A 13,962-nucleotide genomic window follows, 5' to 3' on the forward strand; every position below is an offset into this window, starting at 1 on the left:
GAAAACAAAAACAAATGGAAAGGGCTAGTACTTCCTGACACCAAGGTTTATTATAAAGTCTCAGTAACCAAGACAGTGGTTTTGGCATCAAGACAGACAAATAGATAAATGGAATAAAGTAGGGAGTGTAGATACAGGCCCACACATAAGTGAACTACTGATTTTTGACAAAGGTGCAAAGCTAAGTCAGCAGAGACAAGATAGCGTTTTCCACAAATTGTCCTTGAACAAATGTATATTCATATTCAGGAAAAATGAACTTTAGTCCACACCTCTCACTATATCCACAAATTAACTCAAACTGGATCATAGATGTAAGTGTAAAACCTAAAACCTTAATTTCTAGTGGAAAACCTAAGTTGTAGTAGAATAGGTAGAAAAATAGTTCACGTGAAGATGTGGCTACTGTACTTCATTAGACTCTTTAGAACTTGGCTTTCAACTTGTTATTTTTTTTCTTCTTTTTATGACAACATTTAATGAATGCTGCAACAGTTTAACTCTCCTGACTAGCATCACATTAGTGTTAATGTAAAATCCTAGGCATGGTGTATTTCTTACACACAATCTGAATTAACTCTGCATCATTTTAAGCCTGCCCTTACAGTCCTAGATCGAAATATTCTGAACTAAACAATATGATGTGACCCAAGACAGACACTGGCTGTGTTTCTACCAAGCCACGTAGAAAACTGAGGGCAAAGAGCAGTCTGTCAGACCATTGCTACAATCCTCCATGGCATATGACAAGCCTTTTTAAGATATCCAGGTTTTAAATATGATGGTAGGAAAGAAAGGTGAGGACCCTGGAGGTGAGTACACTCTGTGGTCTTGCTGAGGCTCAGCCCAGGCTTGTCATACAATTTTCTGCCAAAGTGACATTCTCTGGGAAGATGGCCTTAGGACTGTCCTTATTTTACTGAAGACAGCATTCCTTGTCTTCTACTTAATGACTTTCTCTGAATTTGGGAATTAAACTGTAATGGAGTCTCGCCCTATTGCTCAGGCTGGAGTGCAGTAGCGTGATCTTGGCTCACTGCAACCTCCGCCTCCTGGGTTCAAGCAATTCTCCTGCCTCAGCCTCCTGAGTAGCTGGGATTACAGGTGCATACCACCACGCCTAGCTAATTTTTATATTTTTAGTAGAGATGGGGTTTCACTGTGTTGCCCAAGCTGGTCTTGAATTCCTGACCTCAGGTGATCCATCTGCCTTGGCCTCCCAAAGTGCTGAGATTATAGGCATGAGCCGCCATGCCCGGCCTTGATTTTAATTTATTTCACAGTAGTTTGGAGATAAGGAAATACTTCTCTGTATGGAGACACAGATGCACTCATAGTTTCAGGGACAGTGTCTTCAGCAGAGATAAATTTATAAAGCCTCATTATCAATAGTGACAGCACAGCCATACATTTGCCTCACATGATGTGCATATTTATTTTGCATTGTTTAGTTGTTCATCAAGGATCTCAAATAGGAAGAAAACAGATTATGAAATAAAACTTAAGTTTGAAATTAATTTTAAAATTATTCCTGAAGAGGAAGTCCTAGTCAGAGTAATCAGACAAGAGAAAGAAATAAAGAGTACCCAAATTGGAAAAGAGGAAGTCAAACTATGGCTGTTTGCCACTGATATGATCTTATACCTCGAAAACTCTAGACTCCTCCAAGACTCCTAGATTTGATAAATGAATTCAGTAAAATCTCAGGTTACAAAATCAATGTACACAAATCAGTAGCACTGCTATATACCAACAATGACCAAGCCAAGAATCAAATCAAGAACTCAATCCCTTTCACAATAGCTACCAAAAAAATAAAATACCTAGGGATATACTTAACCAAGGAGTTGAAAGATGTCTAAAAGGAGAACTACAAAACACTGCTGAAAGAAATCATAGATGACACAAACAAATGGAAATGCATCCCATGCTCATGGATTGGAAGAGTCAGTATCACAAAATGACCATATTGCCCAAAGTAACTTACAGATTCAATGCAATTCCTATCAAAATTCCAATATCATTTTTCACAGAATTAGAAAAACCAATCTTGAAATTCATATGGAACCAAAAAAGAGCCTGAATAGCCAAAGCAATCCTAAACAAAAATAACAAATCTAGAGACATCACATTACTCAACTTCAAATTATACTAAAAGGCTATAGTAACCAAAACAGCATGGTACTAGTATAAAAGTAGACACATAGAGCAATGGAACAGAATTGAGAACCCAGACATAAAGCCAAATACTTACAACCAACTGATCTTCAACCAAGTATACAAAAACATAAACTGGGTAAAAGACACTCTGTTCAGTAAATGATGCTGGGAAAACTGGCTAGCCACATGTAGAAGAATGAAACTGGATCCCTATCTCTCACGATATACAATATAACTGAAGATGGATTAAAGACTTAAATCTAAGACTTGAAACCATAAAAATTCTAGAAGAAAACCTATGAAAAACTCCTCTGGACACTGACCTAGGCAAAGAATTTAGGACAAAGACCCCAAAAACAAATGCTGCAGAAACAAAAATAAATGGGATCTAATTAAACTGAAAAGCTAATGCAGACTGGGCATGGTGACTCACGCCTGTAATCCCAGAACTTTGGGAGGCCAAGGTGGGAGGATCACTTGAGGTCAGGAGTTAGAGACCAGCCTGGCCAACACGGTGAAACCCCATCTCTACTAAAAATAAAATAAAAAAATAGCTGGGCGTGGTGGTGCATGCCTGTAATCCCAGCTACTCGGGAGGCTGAGGCAGGAGAATCACTTGAACCAGGGAGGCAGAGGTTGCAGTGAGCCGAGATCGCACCACTGCACTCCAGCTTGGGTGACAAAGAGAGACTCTGTCTCAAAAAAAAAAAAAAAAGAAAAGAAAAGAAGAAAATAACCATCAAAGTAAACAGAAAACCTACAGAATGGGAGACAATGTTTGCAAACTATGAATCTGACAAAGGACTAATATCCAGAATCTATAAGAAACTCAAACAAATTAGCAGGAAAAAAAAATAATCCCAATAAAAAGTAGGCAAATGACATGAGTAGACATTTTTGAAGAAGATATGCAACTGGCCAAGAAACATATGAAAAAATGCTGAACATCACTCATCATCAGGGAAATACAAATTAAAAGAATGAGATATCACCTTATTACAGCCAGAATGGCCATTATGGCCATTATTAAAAAGTCAAAAAACAATAGATGTTGGCACAGATGTGGTAAAAAGGAAATGCTTATACACTGCTGGTTTGAATGTAAATTAATACAACCCTTATGGAAAATACTGTGGAGATTTCTCAATGAACTAAAAGTATATCTACCATTCAATCCAGCAATCCAGTCACTGGGTATCTACCCAAAGGAAAAGAAGTCATTATATCAAAAAGACACCGGCACACTTACGTTTATCACAGCACAATTCACAACTGCAGAGATATGGACTCAACCTAAATGCCCATCAACAGATAAGTGGATAAAGAAAATTTGAGAGAGAGAGATGCGTGTATATACACCCACACACACCATAGAATACTACTCAGCCATAAAAAAGAATGAACTAATGTCTTTTGCAGCAACTTGGGTGGAACTGGAGGCCATTATTCTAAGTGAAGTAACTCAGAAAGGGAAAAGCAAATACCGCATGTTCTCACATATAAGTGGGAGCTAAGTTGTGAGTATGCAAAGGCATACACTGGTAACGAGAACATTGGAGACTAGGAAGAGGGGAGGTCAGGAGGGGTTGATGGATGAAAAACTACATATTATGTACAATGTCCACTACTCTGGTGACGGGTGCACTAAAATCCCAGACTTCACCAGTATATAATTTATCCATGTAACCGAAAACCACTTGCACCCCTAAAGCTAATGAAAAAAAAATTCACAAAGAAAATGAATACTTATGTAGTTCGGAGGAATAATAAATCAGCACTAGAGTTTGGAACAGTAAAGAAGTCACATCTGAAAACTCGTCCACATTTTCCGAGCATTAGGCAGAAACGACAGGAAGTTGTGAGGAAAGTTCTTGCCGCCTACCATTGCTGCACGAGGCTTAGGTCTCTCAGGTCTCTTGGGATAACTCTCTGTCGGTGGAATTTCCAGCACTGGACAGGTAGGTAGGGAGGACCTCCAGGATCCACCACATGGACAACCACTTATTCCCCAGCCACAAGCCTCCCTTGGGTAAGCATGAGTCGGCCTGGCTGTAGCATCCACGCGCACCAACCCACTGCACCTTCAGCTCCTAACAAGCTGACAGGATAAAGTTTTACTTTGCTGGTTACATTTGCTCCTTTATGCCTGTTCTACAGAGACTCACCATGGTGAACAAAACTATTCAACTGTCTTTAAAATAATACCTGAAAAGTCTCTTGAGGGAAGCGTGCCCCTATGCTTCTGAATGGCATCTTTCTAAGAAGACAGGTTTCCCTTCATGCCCCACGTTGTGTACTTGGATGCTTTTTATACTTTTCCCACTATACTGTGCGCTGGGCTTGCTGGGACATTCTTCCCGTTTTCCCACCATGCCATGCGTGCTGGGGCGTTCTTCACGTTTTCCCATCATGTCTTGCATGCTGGGACGTTCTTTCCGTGTTCTCACCATGCCGGGCATGCTGGGGCGTTCTTCAGGCTTTCCTGCCATACTGTGCGTGCTGGGACATTATAATTATGTTTTCCCACCACGCCTTGCATGCTGGGGCATTTTTCACGTTTTCCCACCATGCCGTGCTTGCTGGGGAGTTCTTCAGGCTTTCCCTGCCGTACTGTGCATGCTGGGACGTTCTTTACGTTTTCCCATCATGCCGTGGGTACTGCCACGTTCTTCCTGTTTTCCCACCATCCCATGTGTGCAGGGACGTTTTTCACGTTTTCCCACCATGCCATGCGTACTGGGGTATTCTTCAGGCTTTCCCTGCCATGCTGTGCGTGCTGGGATGTTCTTTATGTTTTCCCAACATTCCGTGTGTGCTGGGATGTTTTTCACGTTTTCCCGGCATGCGTTCTTCAGGCTTTCCCTGCCATACTGCGTATGCTGGGACATTCTTAATGTTTTCCCACCATGCCGTGCGTGCTGGGGCGTTCTTCAGGCTTTCCCTGCCGTACTGTGCATGCTGGGACATTCTTTATGTTTTCCCATCATGCTGTGCGTGCTGGGACATTCTTTACATTTTCCCACCATGCTGTGTGTGCTGGGACCTTCTTCATATTTTCCCACCATGCCGTGCCTGCTGGGGCGTTTTTCCTGCGTTCCTGCCATGCTGCATGTGCTGTGAAGTTCTTTGGCTTCTCCACTACTGCTTTTCCCCCACTCCCTTGGGTGATAATTGAGACAGTGTCTCCCTCTTGTGGGCCCTGCTCTGCCTCTCTGGCCCCCTCTGAATTTCCTTTATGGGTTTTTTTTTGGTTTGTTGGTTTCCACACACCTATTTAATATCTGTGGGCTCAGGGGTCTTCGTTTTTGACCTTTTTCTCCTCTCAGATCAGCACTGGCTAGCAAAGCTCATCCCCTCCGTGGCTTGCTCCGTTTTCAGCATGCTGGGATCTGTGTCTCTGCCAGAGGCTCTTCCTTTAGACCCATGTGTGCCAGGACCCCTGCACCTATGCTTGATTGATCCCTCACAAGCAGCGAGACCCACACCCCTGTCCGGCCCACACGCATTCCTGCAGTGCTGGGTCCTCTCCTTACTGGCCATCTAGACAGGATTATATTTTCAAATTACACCATGCATATTTTACTAAAATATTCAATAGATTCAGCTAAACACTTCATAAGAAGCTTTTTTTTTTAAATTTTCACATGGAAGAATTCAAGAAATCATTTTGGCTTGAGCCCCTCCTTTGCAACCTAATGGACCATTTTGACTTGTCACAGAGCTAGCCTGAAGCGTCATTCCTAGAAAATGATATTGGTGGGCCAGAAGTCCCTCAGGCGTGTCCCCTTAAATGTATGTAGATTATGAATCTGGGAATGTTCTGATCTGATTGAGGGTTCCTCTTTTGTTTGGTTTACGTGCCTAATATTTGGCCATTTAATCCATCAAATGAGGACAGTGGGGAAAATTAAGAAGAAAATGACTGAGTGGAGCCTATAATAAAACAATACAAAGCAGAAGTGGCACCTTGAAGCAGAAAGAGCGCATTTAGGCGCTGAATTGATATGAGTGTGCTGGTGGATGGTTTTGTTACTGGGAACACAGAGGAGAGTCTAGGAAATTATAGAGGCACGTAAAAGCAGCAGGGTGGCCCAGATACCTGCACCTAATAAGCTTAGTGCAAACATCTGCATCCCACTGCACACTGCATCCGCCTGTTTCCTAAAGTGATCAGTTTGGATTTTTCCCTTATCATTGCTCTTTTGATGAATCCACCCATCACAAGTCTAGTAGCAACCAAATGCTTCACTCAGTGCTGTGTCATTTTGCTGTGGACGCACACCCAGGACCTCCTTACTTTTTTTTTTTCTTTTATCTACTCATCACTTTTTTCTCCAATTGCCCCAACATTTCAAATGGGGCAAAACTTTATAGTTATTGTGTTCTAGAGGGACCAAGAATTACTCAGGATATAGGTACTTCTGTCTTCTTGGGACATTTTCTCTAAAAAATATTAACAATTGCATTTCATGACCCAGCTAGTGTATAAATATATTAGTACTATAGTTTAAATCATTTTCTCTGACCCAACAGTTCATTTTTTTTTTTTTTTTTGCTTTTGAGTTTAGAAGAATTTAAAACAGTTTCATAAGCCCCTAAAAGTATCGTGGATCTTTTTCAGATATCTGGGGTATGAATTATAGAGATAAACACAAAATTCAATGTAATACCCCCATTGAAGAACTATCGGGAAAGTGGTGAATTCTTCTATATGATCACCCAAAGCAAAGTCCCACCTCTATGTGGTTTCCCTGCCATCTGTCCAGGAATTAGCTTATATAGCTCCATCTGTCATTTGTAATGCTGTTTTCAAGGACAACCATTGGATGTACCGGTAACTGCAAGGGATTAAGCATTTCAGATTATTGTATATTGGCAAGCTCTAAACTTTGACACAACTTCATTGATAATGGCCTCTAGTTGTGTTGTATCTTTAATAATGTTGAAAGTGATTTCACATATTTTCTAAAAGTGAGAGGAAAAATACATAAATTTTAATAAGGAACAATTAATATAGTTTAAATCACTCAAACCCAGACCTTTGGAAGGTGATTTTCCAAACTCCCATCGTGGGATCCTCACTAACGTTCTGTGTGACTTGCCACCCCTCTACCTATGTAAGAGGTTCCCAAGGGTCCCAAGGCAGAGCTGGACTGCCCGTGGTCCCTCCCACCCTGCCCCTGTCATTCCCCATGGTCGTGCATTGTCACTGTGCCTCTGACCCCCTTTGTGGCACCTGTGATTCATGGACACTACAGAAAAGACCTTGAGTTCTTGCCAGATGGCCAGCTTCATGGGGATAAGAGCCTCATCTGTCCTGCTGGGGGCTCAGGAGGTGCCTGCACAGATGTGCTGAAGGTGTAAAAGCACATGGTCTGTGAAAGAACAGAACCAATGAGTGACGCTGCTGACTTATTCCAGAACGTCAGTGAAAGAACAGAACCAACCAGTGACGCTGCTGACTTATTCCAGAACGTCAGTGAAAGAACAGAACCAACGAATGACACTGCTGACTTATTCCAGGACGTCTGTGAAAGAACAGAACCAACCAATGACGCTGCTGACTTATTCCAGGACGTCAGTGAAAGAACAGAACCAACCAGTGACGCTGCTGACTTATTCCAGGACGTCTGTGAAAGAACAGAACCAACCAGTGACGCTGCTGACTTGTTCCAGGACGTCAGTGAAAGAACAGAACCAACCAGTGACGCTGCTGACTTATTCCAGGACGTCTGTGAAAGAACAGAACCAACCAGTGACGCTGCTGACTTGTTCCAGGACGTCTGTGAAAGAACAGAACCAACCAGTGACGCTGCTGACTTGTTCCAGGACGTCTGTGAAAGAACAGAACCAACCAGTGACGCTGCTGACTTGTTCCAGGACGTCAGTGAAAGAACAGAACCAACCAGTGACGCTGCTGACTTATTCCAGGACGTCAGTGAAAGAACAGAACCAACCAATGATGCTGCTGACTTATTCCAGGACGTTTGTGTGTGAAAGAACAGAACCAACCAATGACGCTGCTGACTTATTCCAGGACAAATCAACCTAGTGGGGATTTTCCCAACTCTAAAGATACCCTCAGTGGCCGGCCACGCGCAGAGCCCTAGGCAGGCAAAGGAAGCGTGCCGGGAAGGAGAGGTTCCTGCTTGAGTCCCTGCGGCTGGTCCCCATGCTCTAAGCTATCCCAGCCCTGATGGGCCCTGAGTGCCATGCAAAGGGCTGTGCTCTCCAGCCACGAGGACACTTTCAAACCGATGGCAGGGACTTAAATGAAGTGTTTAAAAATTCAACTTACCTTTAAATGGACAAATATTATCAAATAGTTTAGTATTTTGTCCCATTCAGTCTTTTTTCACCCTGTCTTGGGGAAGGCATCAATCTAGTGGTGAAGATGGACCAAGCCAAGGTTGAGTTAGATGTGGTAGCCTGTTTTTGTTTCTTCCTATGATGGCTTGTCATTTGTGTAAGAATTGGTTTTTGGTTTTCGACATGAAAGAAACAAACGTTAACAATTTTCAAAATCATGGTAAGGAATTCGTGGTCTTTCGTGGGCTTTGTATTGGGCTCCAGGACCTCTGCCTAAGGTCCTGGAACTCCTGGTGAGCCCCTTCCCTCCTGGGCTCTGGCCCTCCCTGGACCCTGACTCGGGGAGCTGCTGCCTGTGCGGAGGAAAGGCCCGTCTGCCATTTCTTTCTGTTTGTTTGTTTTGAGACGGAGTCTCGCTCTGTCGCCCAGGCTGGAGTGCAGTGGCGCGATCTCGGCTCACTGCAAGCTCCGCCTCTCGAGTTCACGTCATTCTCCTGCCTCAGCCTCCCGAGTAGCTGGGACTACAGGCACCCGCCACCACGCCCAGTTAATTTTTTGTATTTTTTAGTAGAGACAGGTTTTCACTGTGTTAGCCAGGATGGTCTCCATCTCCGGACCTCGTGATCCACCCACCTCGGAAAGTGCTGGGATTACAGGCGTGAGCCACCATGCCCGGGCTGCCATTTCATTTCCCCTTGTTTATTTCCAGGGCCTGGACTTTGCCGGATTCACTGCACACATGTTCATTGGGATTTGCCTTGTTCTCCTGGTCTGCTTTCCGCTCCTCAGACTCCTTTACTGGAACAGAAAGCTTTATAACAAAGAACCCAGTGAGATTGTTGGTGAGTACAAGTGCAACCTCATGTAGGCTCAGATTTCATGACCATAATATTGTTTGTTTACCAGGAGAAGTTCTTATCAGGAAGTATCTGTTGATGGGTTGCTGGATGCTCAATACCAGTGACTCTCCACGTCCACCTTCTAGTATACACTGTTTTCAGCGCTGCTATCATGAGCTGTGCCTTTTTAGTTTTCTGTGAAGTGTACTGTGGTAAAATGTGGGAAGTAATGGCCACCATGTACAACTCACATGTCATAACCCCCTAAAGCCACGTGTATATGGTATAAATACACTAACATATAGACTGCAGTGCTCTAATAGTGTATCATAGCTTGAGTCTTAAATATGACTGGAAATAACAGCAACATAACCCAGCACAGGAGGTGATGGGCCCTGTCAATCAAGAGCACATGCTAGGCCAGGCACGGTGGCTCACGCCTGTAATCCCAGCACTTTGGGAGGCCAAGGTGGGCGGATCACCTGAATCAGGTCAGAAGTTCGACTCCAGCCTGGCCAACATGGTGAAACCCCGTCTCTACTAAAAATACAGAAATTAGCCGGGCATGGTGGCACAGGCCTGTAATCCCAGCTACTCAGGAGGCTGAGGCAGGAGAATTGCTTGAACCCAGGAGGTGGAGGTTGCAGTGAGCCAAGATCGTGCCACTGCACTCCAGCCTGGGCGACAGAGTGAAACTCTGTCTCAAAAACAAACAAACAAACAAACAAACAAACAAACAGCAGATGCTGAGCACCAGCCAGCAGGATGAGGGCTTAGGGCCATCTTATCGTTTGGCATTTTCATCACTAAAACACTTTAGTAGATGTTTTACTGAGATCATTACTGATGAGAATATATTAGGAACAATAGATTATTTGGGAAACAAGCAGCCTTTCCTTGACGAGGTCCAGAATATGGATGCTGTGCAGGTTGCCTGGGTAACAGGGGCATCAGGCGACCAGAGCTCAGCAGATGAAGGCGCTCTTCTTCGGGAATTCGTAGAGCTCACGGATTGCATGTTGATCTCTCTCAGCCTTTGTGATTCTGCTGGCCTTGTTTTACAGGATCTCAGTTTGTCTTTGTTCTGGATAAGATACCCAGATTCCATTTCCACATGGATGGCTGGAGGCCACGACATGGTCCTGCCATACTCCAGTTCCTCCGATGCTGACTGTCCAAGACAGATCTGTGTGACTTTCATGTTATTCAGAATTTGAGTATTTAAAAAATCTAATTAAGAAAACATTGTTTTGCATTCCTCCTCAGGATTCATCTGTCAAAACAAGCTTGTTCTTGGGAATATCTACTCATCTTACCTGGGGGCTGGACCTAGTTCAACCCATAACAACTAGTTAGAGGTGTTTAGAATGTTTTATAATCAACTAATATATGCAAAGTAAGATAAATTAATATATAGGTTTCTTTTTCTGATGAAAATGTTAGAGCTAAGGGAGAGTGAAGGAGACTGTGATCGTGGTGGATAATTGTCCTGTCTCTTGGAGCTTGTGTGTGCACAGCTGTGCCTTAGTGGAGAGCTCAACCGTCATCCTGCCCAACTATGCCAGCCTCTCCCAACCTCCCTGGTGATCACAGTGACCTGAGACAATTGTTGTATATGCAGATTTCCAGCGTCATCCCCAGGAATTCTGTGTTGTTAGTAAGCTGTCCTGAAGAGTCTAATCTTGAGATGAATTTGGGATACACAGATTTAGACACATAGAAAATAATCTCTGTAATGAATTCCTCACCGTTCCTGAGTAAGGAACAGAGAAAAGCTTCGAGGGAAGTGGGGAGGGATGGTTGGAAGTGGACACACCTGGTGATGCAGGAACCCTATGGCAGGGCTAAGACCAGCAGTGCAGGGTGGGGTGATTGCTCTGTGCCACCGTGGGGCTTAGAGGGCTCCAAATTTGGAGTGGTGGGTAAAACTGCAGATTCCCAAGCCCCACTCAAGAGATCTGAGTTTAGCAGGCCTGTGGTGGTGTACAGAGCATTGTCAGAACAGGCTTGGTTATGTTGCAGTGAAAAAGTAACCCTGAAATCTCAGTGACTTCCAGAACTGTGTTTTCTTCCTTGTGTTGGCTTTGTACCCCCCGCCCCCTCCCCAATGGACTGGCAGGGGCCCTGATCATCATCTGTTCTTAGAGTCCTGAGCGGCTAGCCTTGAAGGCAAAGAGAATAGCATGGACCCATTCTGCCATCCAGTGACACAGGCAGGCCCCACCCAGTCACAAGGGACCAGGACAGGCCAGCCTGCCAGGTGCTCAGAATGGGAGAGAGCATGACTTACATGGTGGAAAGAACAATAATCACCAGAGCCTATCCCTCTGATCACCAAATGTTCAACTCATGCTGCTTCTTGCTAATACTTTGTTTAGCATTTTGTTTTTGTGTACATTAGGGATCTTGATTGTAGTTTCCTTTCTTGTAATGTCTTTTTTGTTGTCCTCATAGGAAGAATATGGAAATATTTCCTCATCTTCAATTTTTTGGAAGAATTTCTGTAGAATTGCTATTACTTTTTCTTAAATGTTTATTTGGACATTTATAGGCCTGGATGTTTTTGTGGAAAGGTTTTTAACTACAAATTCAAATCCCTTAATATACATATAGGGATGGCTATTCAAGTTATCTGTTTCTGCTTGAGTGTTGACTGGTAGTTGGTGTCTTTCAAGGAATTTGTCCATTTAATCTAAGTTGTTGAATGTATTGTTATAAAATTGTTCATAATATTCTTTCATTATCCTTTTAAGGGCTATCAAATTTTTGATAATGTCATATCTCTCATTCCTGATGTTGGTAGTTTGATAGTTTGTGTCTTCTCTCTCTCTTTGGTTGGTTTATCAATTTTATTGATCTCAAAGAACCAGCTTTTGATTATATAGATTTTTCTCTACAATTTTTTTCTCTTTTAATAATGTCTATTGTGCTCTTTATTTTTTTTCTGCTTACTTTCAGGCTTGCTTATTTTTTTCACTTGTTTCTTAAAGTGGAGGCTAAGGTTATTGATTTTATGTGCATCTTATTTTCTAATATAGGCCTTTAGTGCTCTAAATTTCCTTCTAAGTATTACTTTAGTGGCCTCTCACTAATTTATTATTTTTATTTCATTTTCATTCAGTTCAAATTATCTTATAATGCATCTTTTTATTTTTTCTTTGATCCTTGGATAATTTAGATGGTTTATATACCTTCCAAGTATTTGGGAAAGTTTTTGCAGTTACCTAATTTAGTTCCACTGTAGTAAGAGAATATATTTCATAAATCTTGAATCCTTTAACATTTATTGAGGCTTGTATGGCTATAGAATGTGGTCTACCTTTGTAAACATTCTGTGTGCACTAGAAATGAAAATGTATTCTGCTCTTGTTAGGAGGGATGTTCAGTGATGTCAATTATGTAGCTTAGGTCAGATTGGCTGATAATGTTATTCAAGTATTCTATATTCTTGCTGATTTTCTATCTACTTGTTTAATTATTGAGAGATGGATACAGACGTGTCTAAGGTTGATTATAGATTTGTTTATTTATCTTTGTAATTCTATTATTTTGCTTTATGCATTTTAAAAGTTTACTATTAGGGCACATAAATATTTAGGATTGTTCTTGCATCTTGATGATTTAACACCTTATTATAAAAACAATCTTTGCGATCCATGATAATATTCTTTGCTCTGAAATATACTTTGTTGTTAATATAACAATTTCATTTTTCTCTTGACTAGTGTTAGTGTGGTATATCTTTTTCCATCTTTTTACTTTTAACTTATTTATATCTTTAAAGTACAGTTCTTGTAAGCAGCATATATTAGCATCTTGATTTTTTATCTACTCTGATAGTCTGTCTCTTAGACCATTTATATTTAATGTGCTTAGTGATGCGATTGAATTTAAGTGTAACATCATATTATTGTTTTATATTTGTGCTTCATTATTACCCTTTTCTTCATTTATGCCTTCTTTTGAATTAATTGAGTATTTAAATACATTCTATATTTTCTCCTCTGTTGGTTGTTACTTTTTTTGGCTTTAACTCTGTTTTGTGATTTTAGTGACTATTATACCACTAACTTTGAGCGATATTATACTACCTAACATACAGTAGAAGAACTTAACACTAGTATAGTTCAATTTCTCTCTTTCTGGCCTAGGCTTCTTCTCCTGAGATTCCTAGCTCTGAGCTCACTACTCTAGGCTTCCCTGGAAGCCATCACCTCCTGTGTCAGAGCACATCCCACATGGCACTTTCTTTGCCTGTTTGAAACATGTATGTGGCCACTCTAAGTAATACCATCAGAAGTTGGTTGAGAAGCTCAGAAAGATAGAGGCTGATAGAGAGGTAAGAGATGGGATATCTGATGATGTCTCCTAGTAAGAGGCTAGGGTGGCAAAGACAAAGAGTTGAAACTTACATGGCAGAATCAGAGCTCACAATGGTGCTGGGCATTTGGGGTTTTGAGCCTTCTCTGAAGATCTTTGACATCTTTAGCTTTATTCTACAGGCCACAGGGAACTAGTGGATATTTGAAAGAAGGAATTTATCTGTCTATCTTCTATTTATCTATCTGTAATCTATCATCTAATCTAGGAAATGATAGATCTAGGAAGATGATAGCTAGATAAATATCAGTCATCTTCCTATCATCTGGGAAAT

At 41.9% G+C, this 13,962-nt stretch overlaps 1 protein-coding gene across 11 annotated transcripts in view; it reads left to right on the top strand.

Annotated features, from left to right (window-relative positions):
- OCA2 (OCA2 melanosomal transmembrane protein) overlaps positions 1 to 13,962 on the top strand; it is a 381,861-nt gene that overhangs the window by 122,114 nt on the left and 245,785 nt on the right. For all 11 annotated transcript variants that reach the window (XR_004666399.3, XM_055099067.2, XM_003828056.5 and 8 more), the window contains one exon: positions 9,179 to 9,311. Coding sequence is in view for 10 of the 11 variants with exons in the window: in XM_055099067.2 (XP_054955042.1) it covers positions 9,179 to 9,311 (133 nt within the window). In the remaining variant the exon portion in view is untranslated. The remainder of the gene's footprint in view (positions 1 to 9,178; positions 9,312 to 13,962) is intronic.

This window comes from Pan paniscus, chromosome 16, assembly GCF_029289425.2.
Source record: "Pan paniscus chromosome 16, NHGRI_mPanPan1-v2.0_pri, whole genome shotgun sequence".
In the NCBI taxonomy this organism is placed as follows: domain Eukaryota; kingdom Metazoa; phylum Chordata; class Mammalia; order Primates; family Hominidae; genus Pan; species Pan paniscus.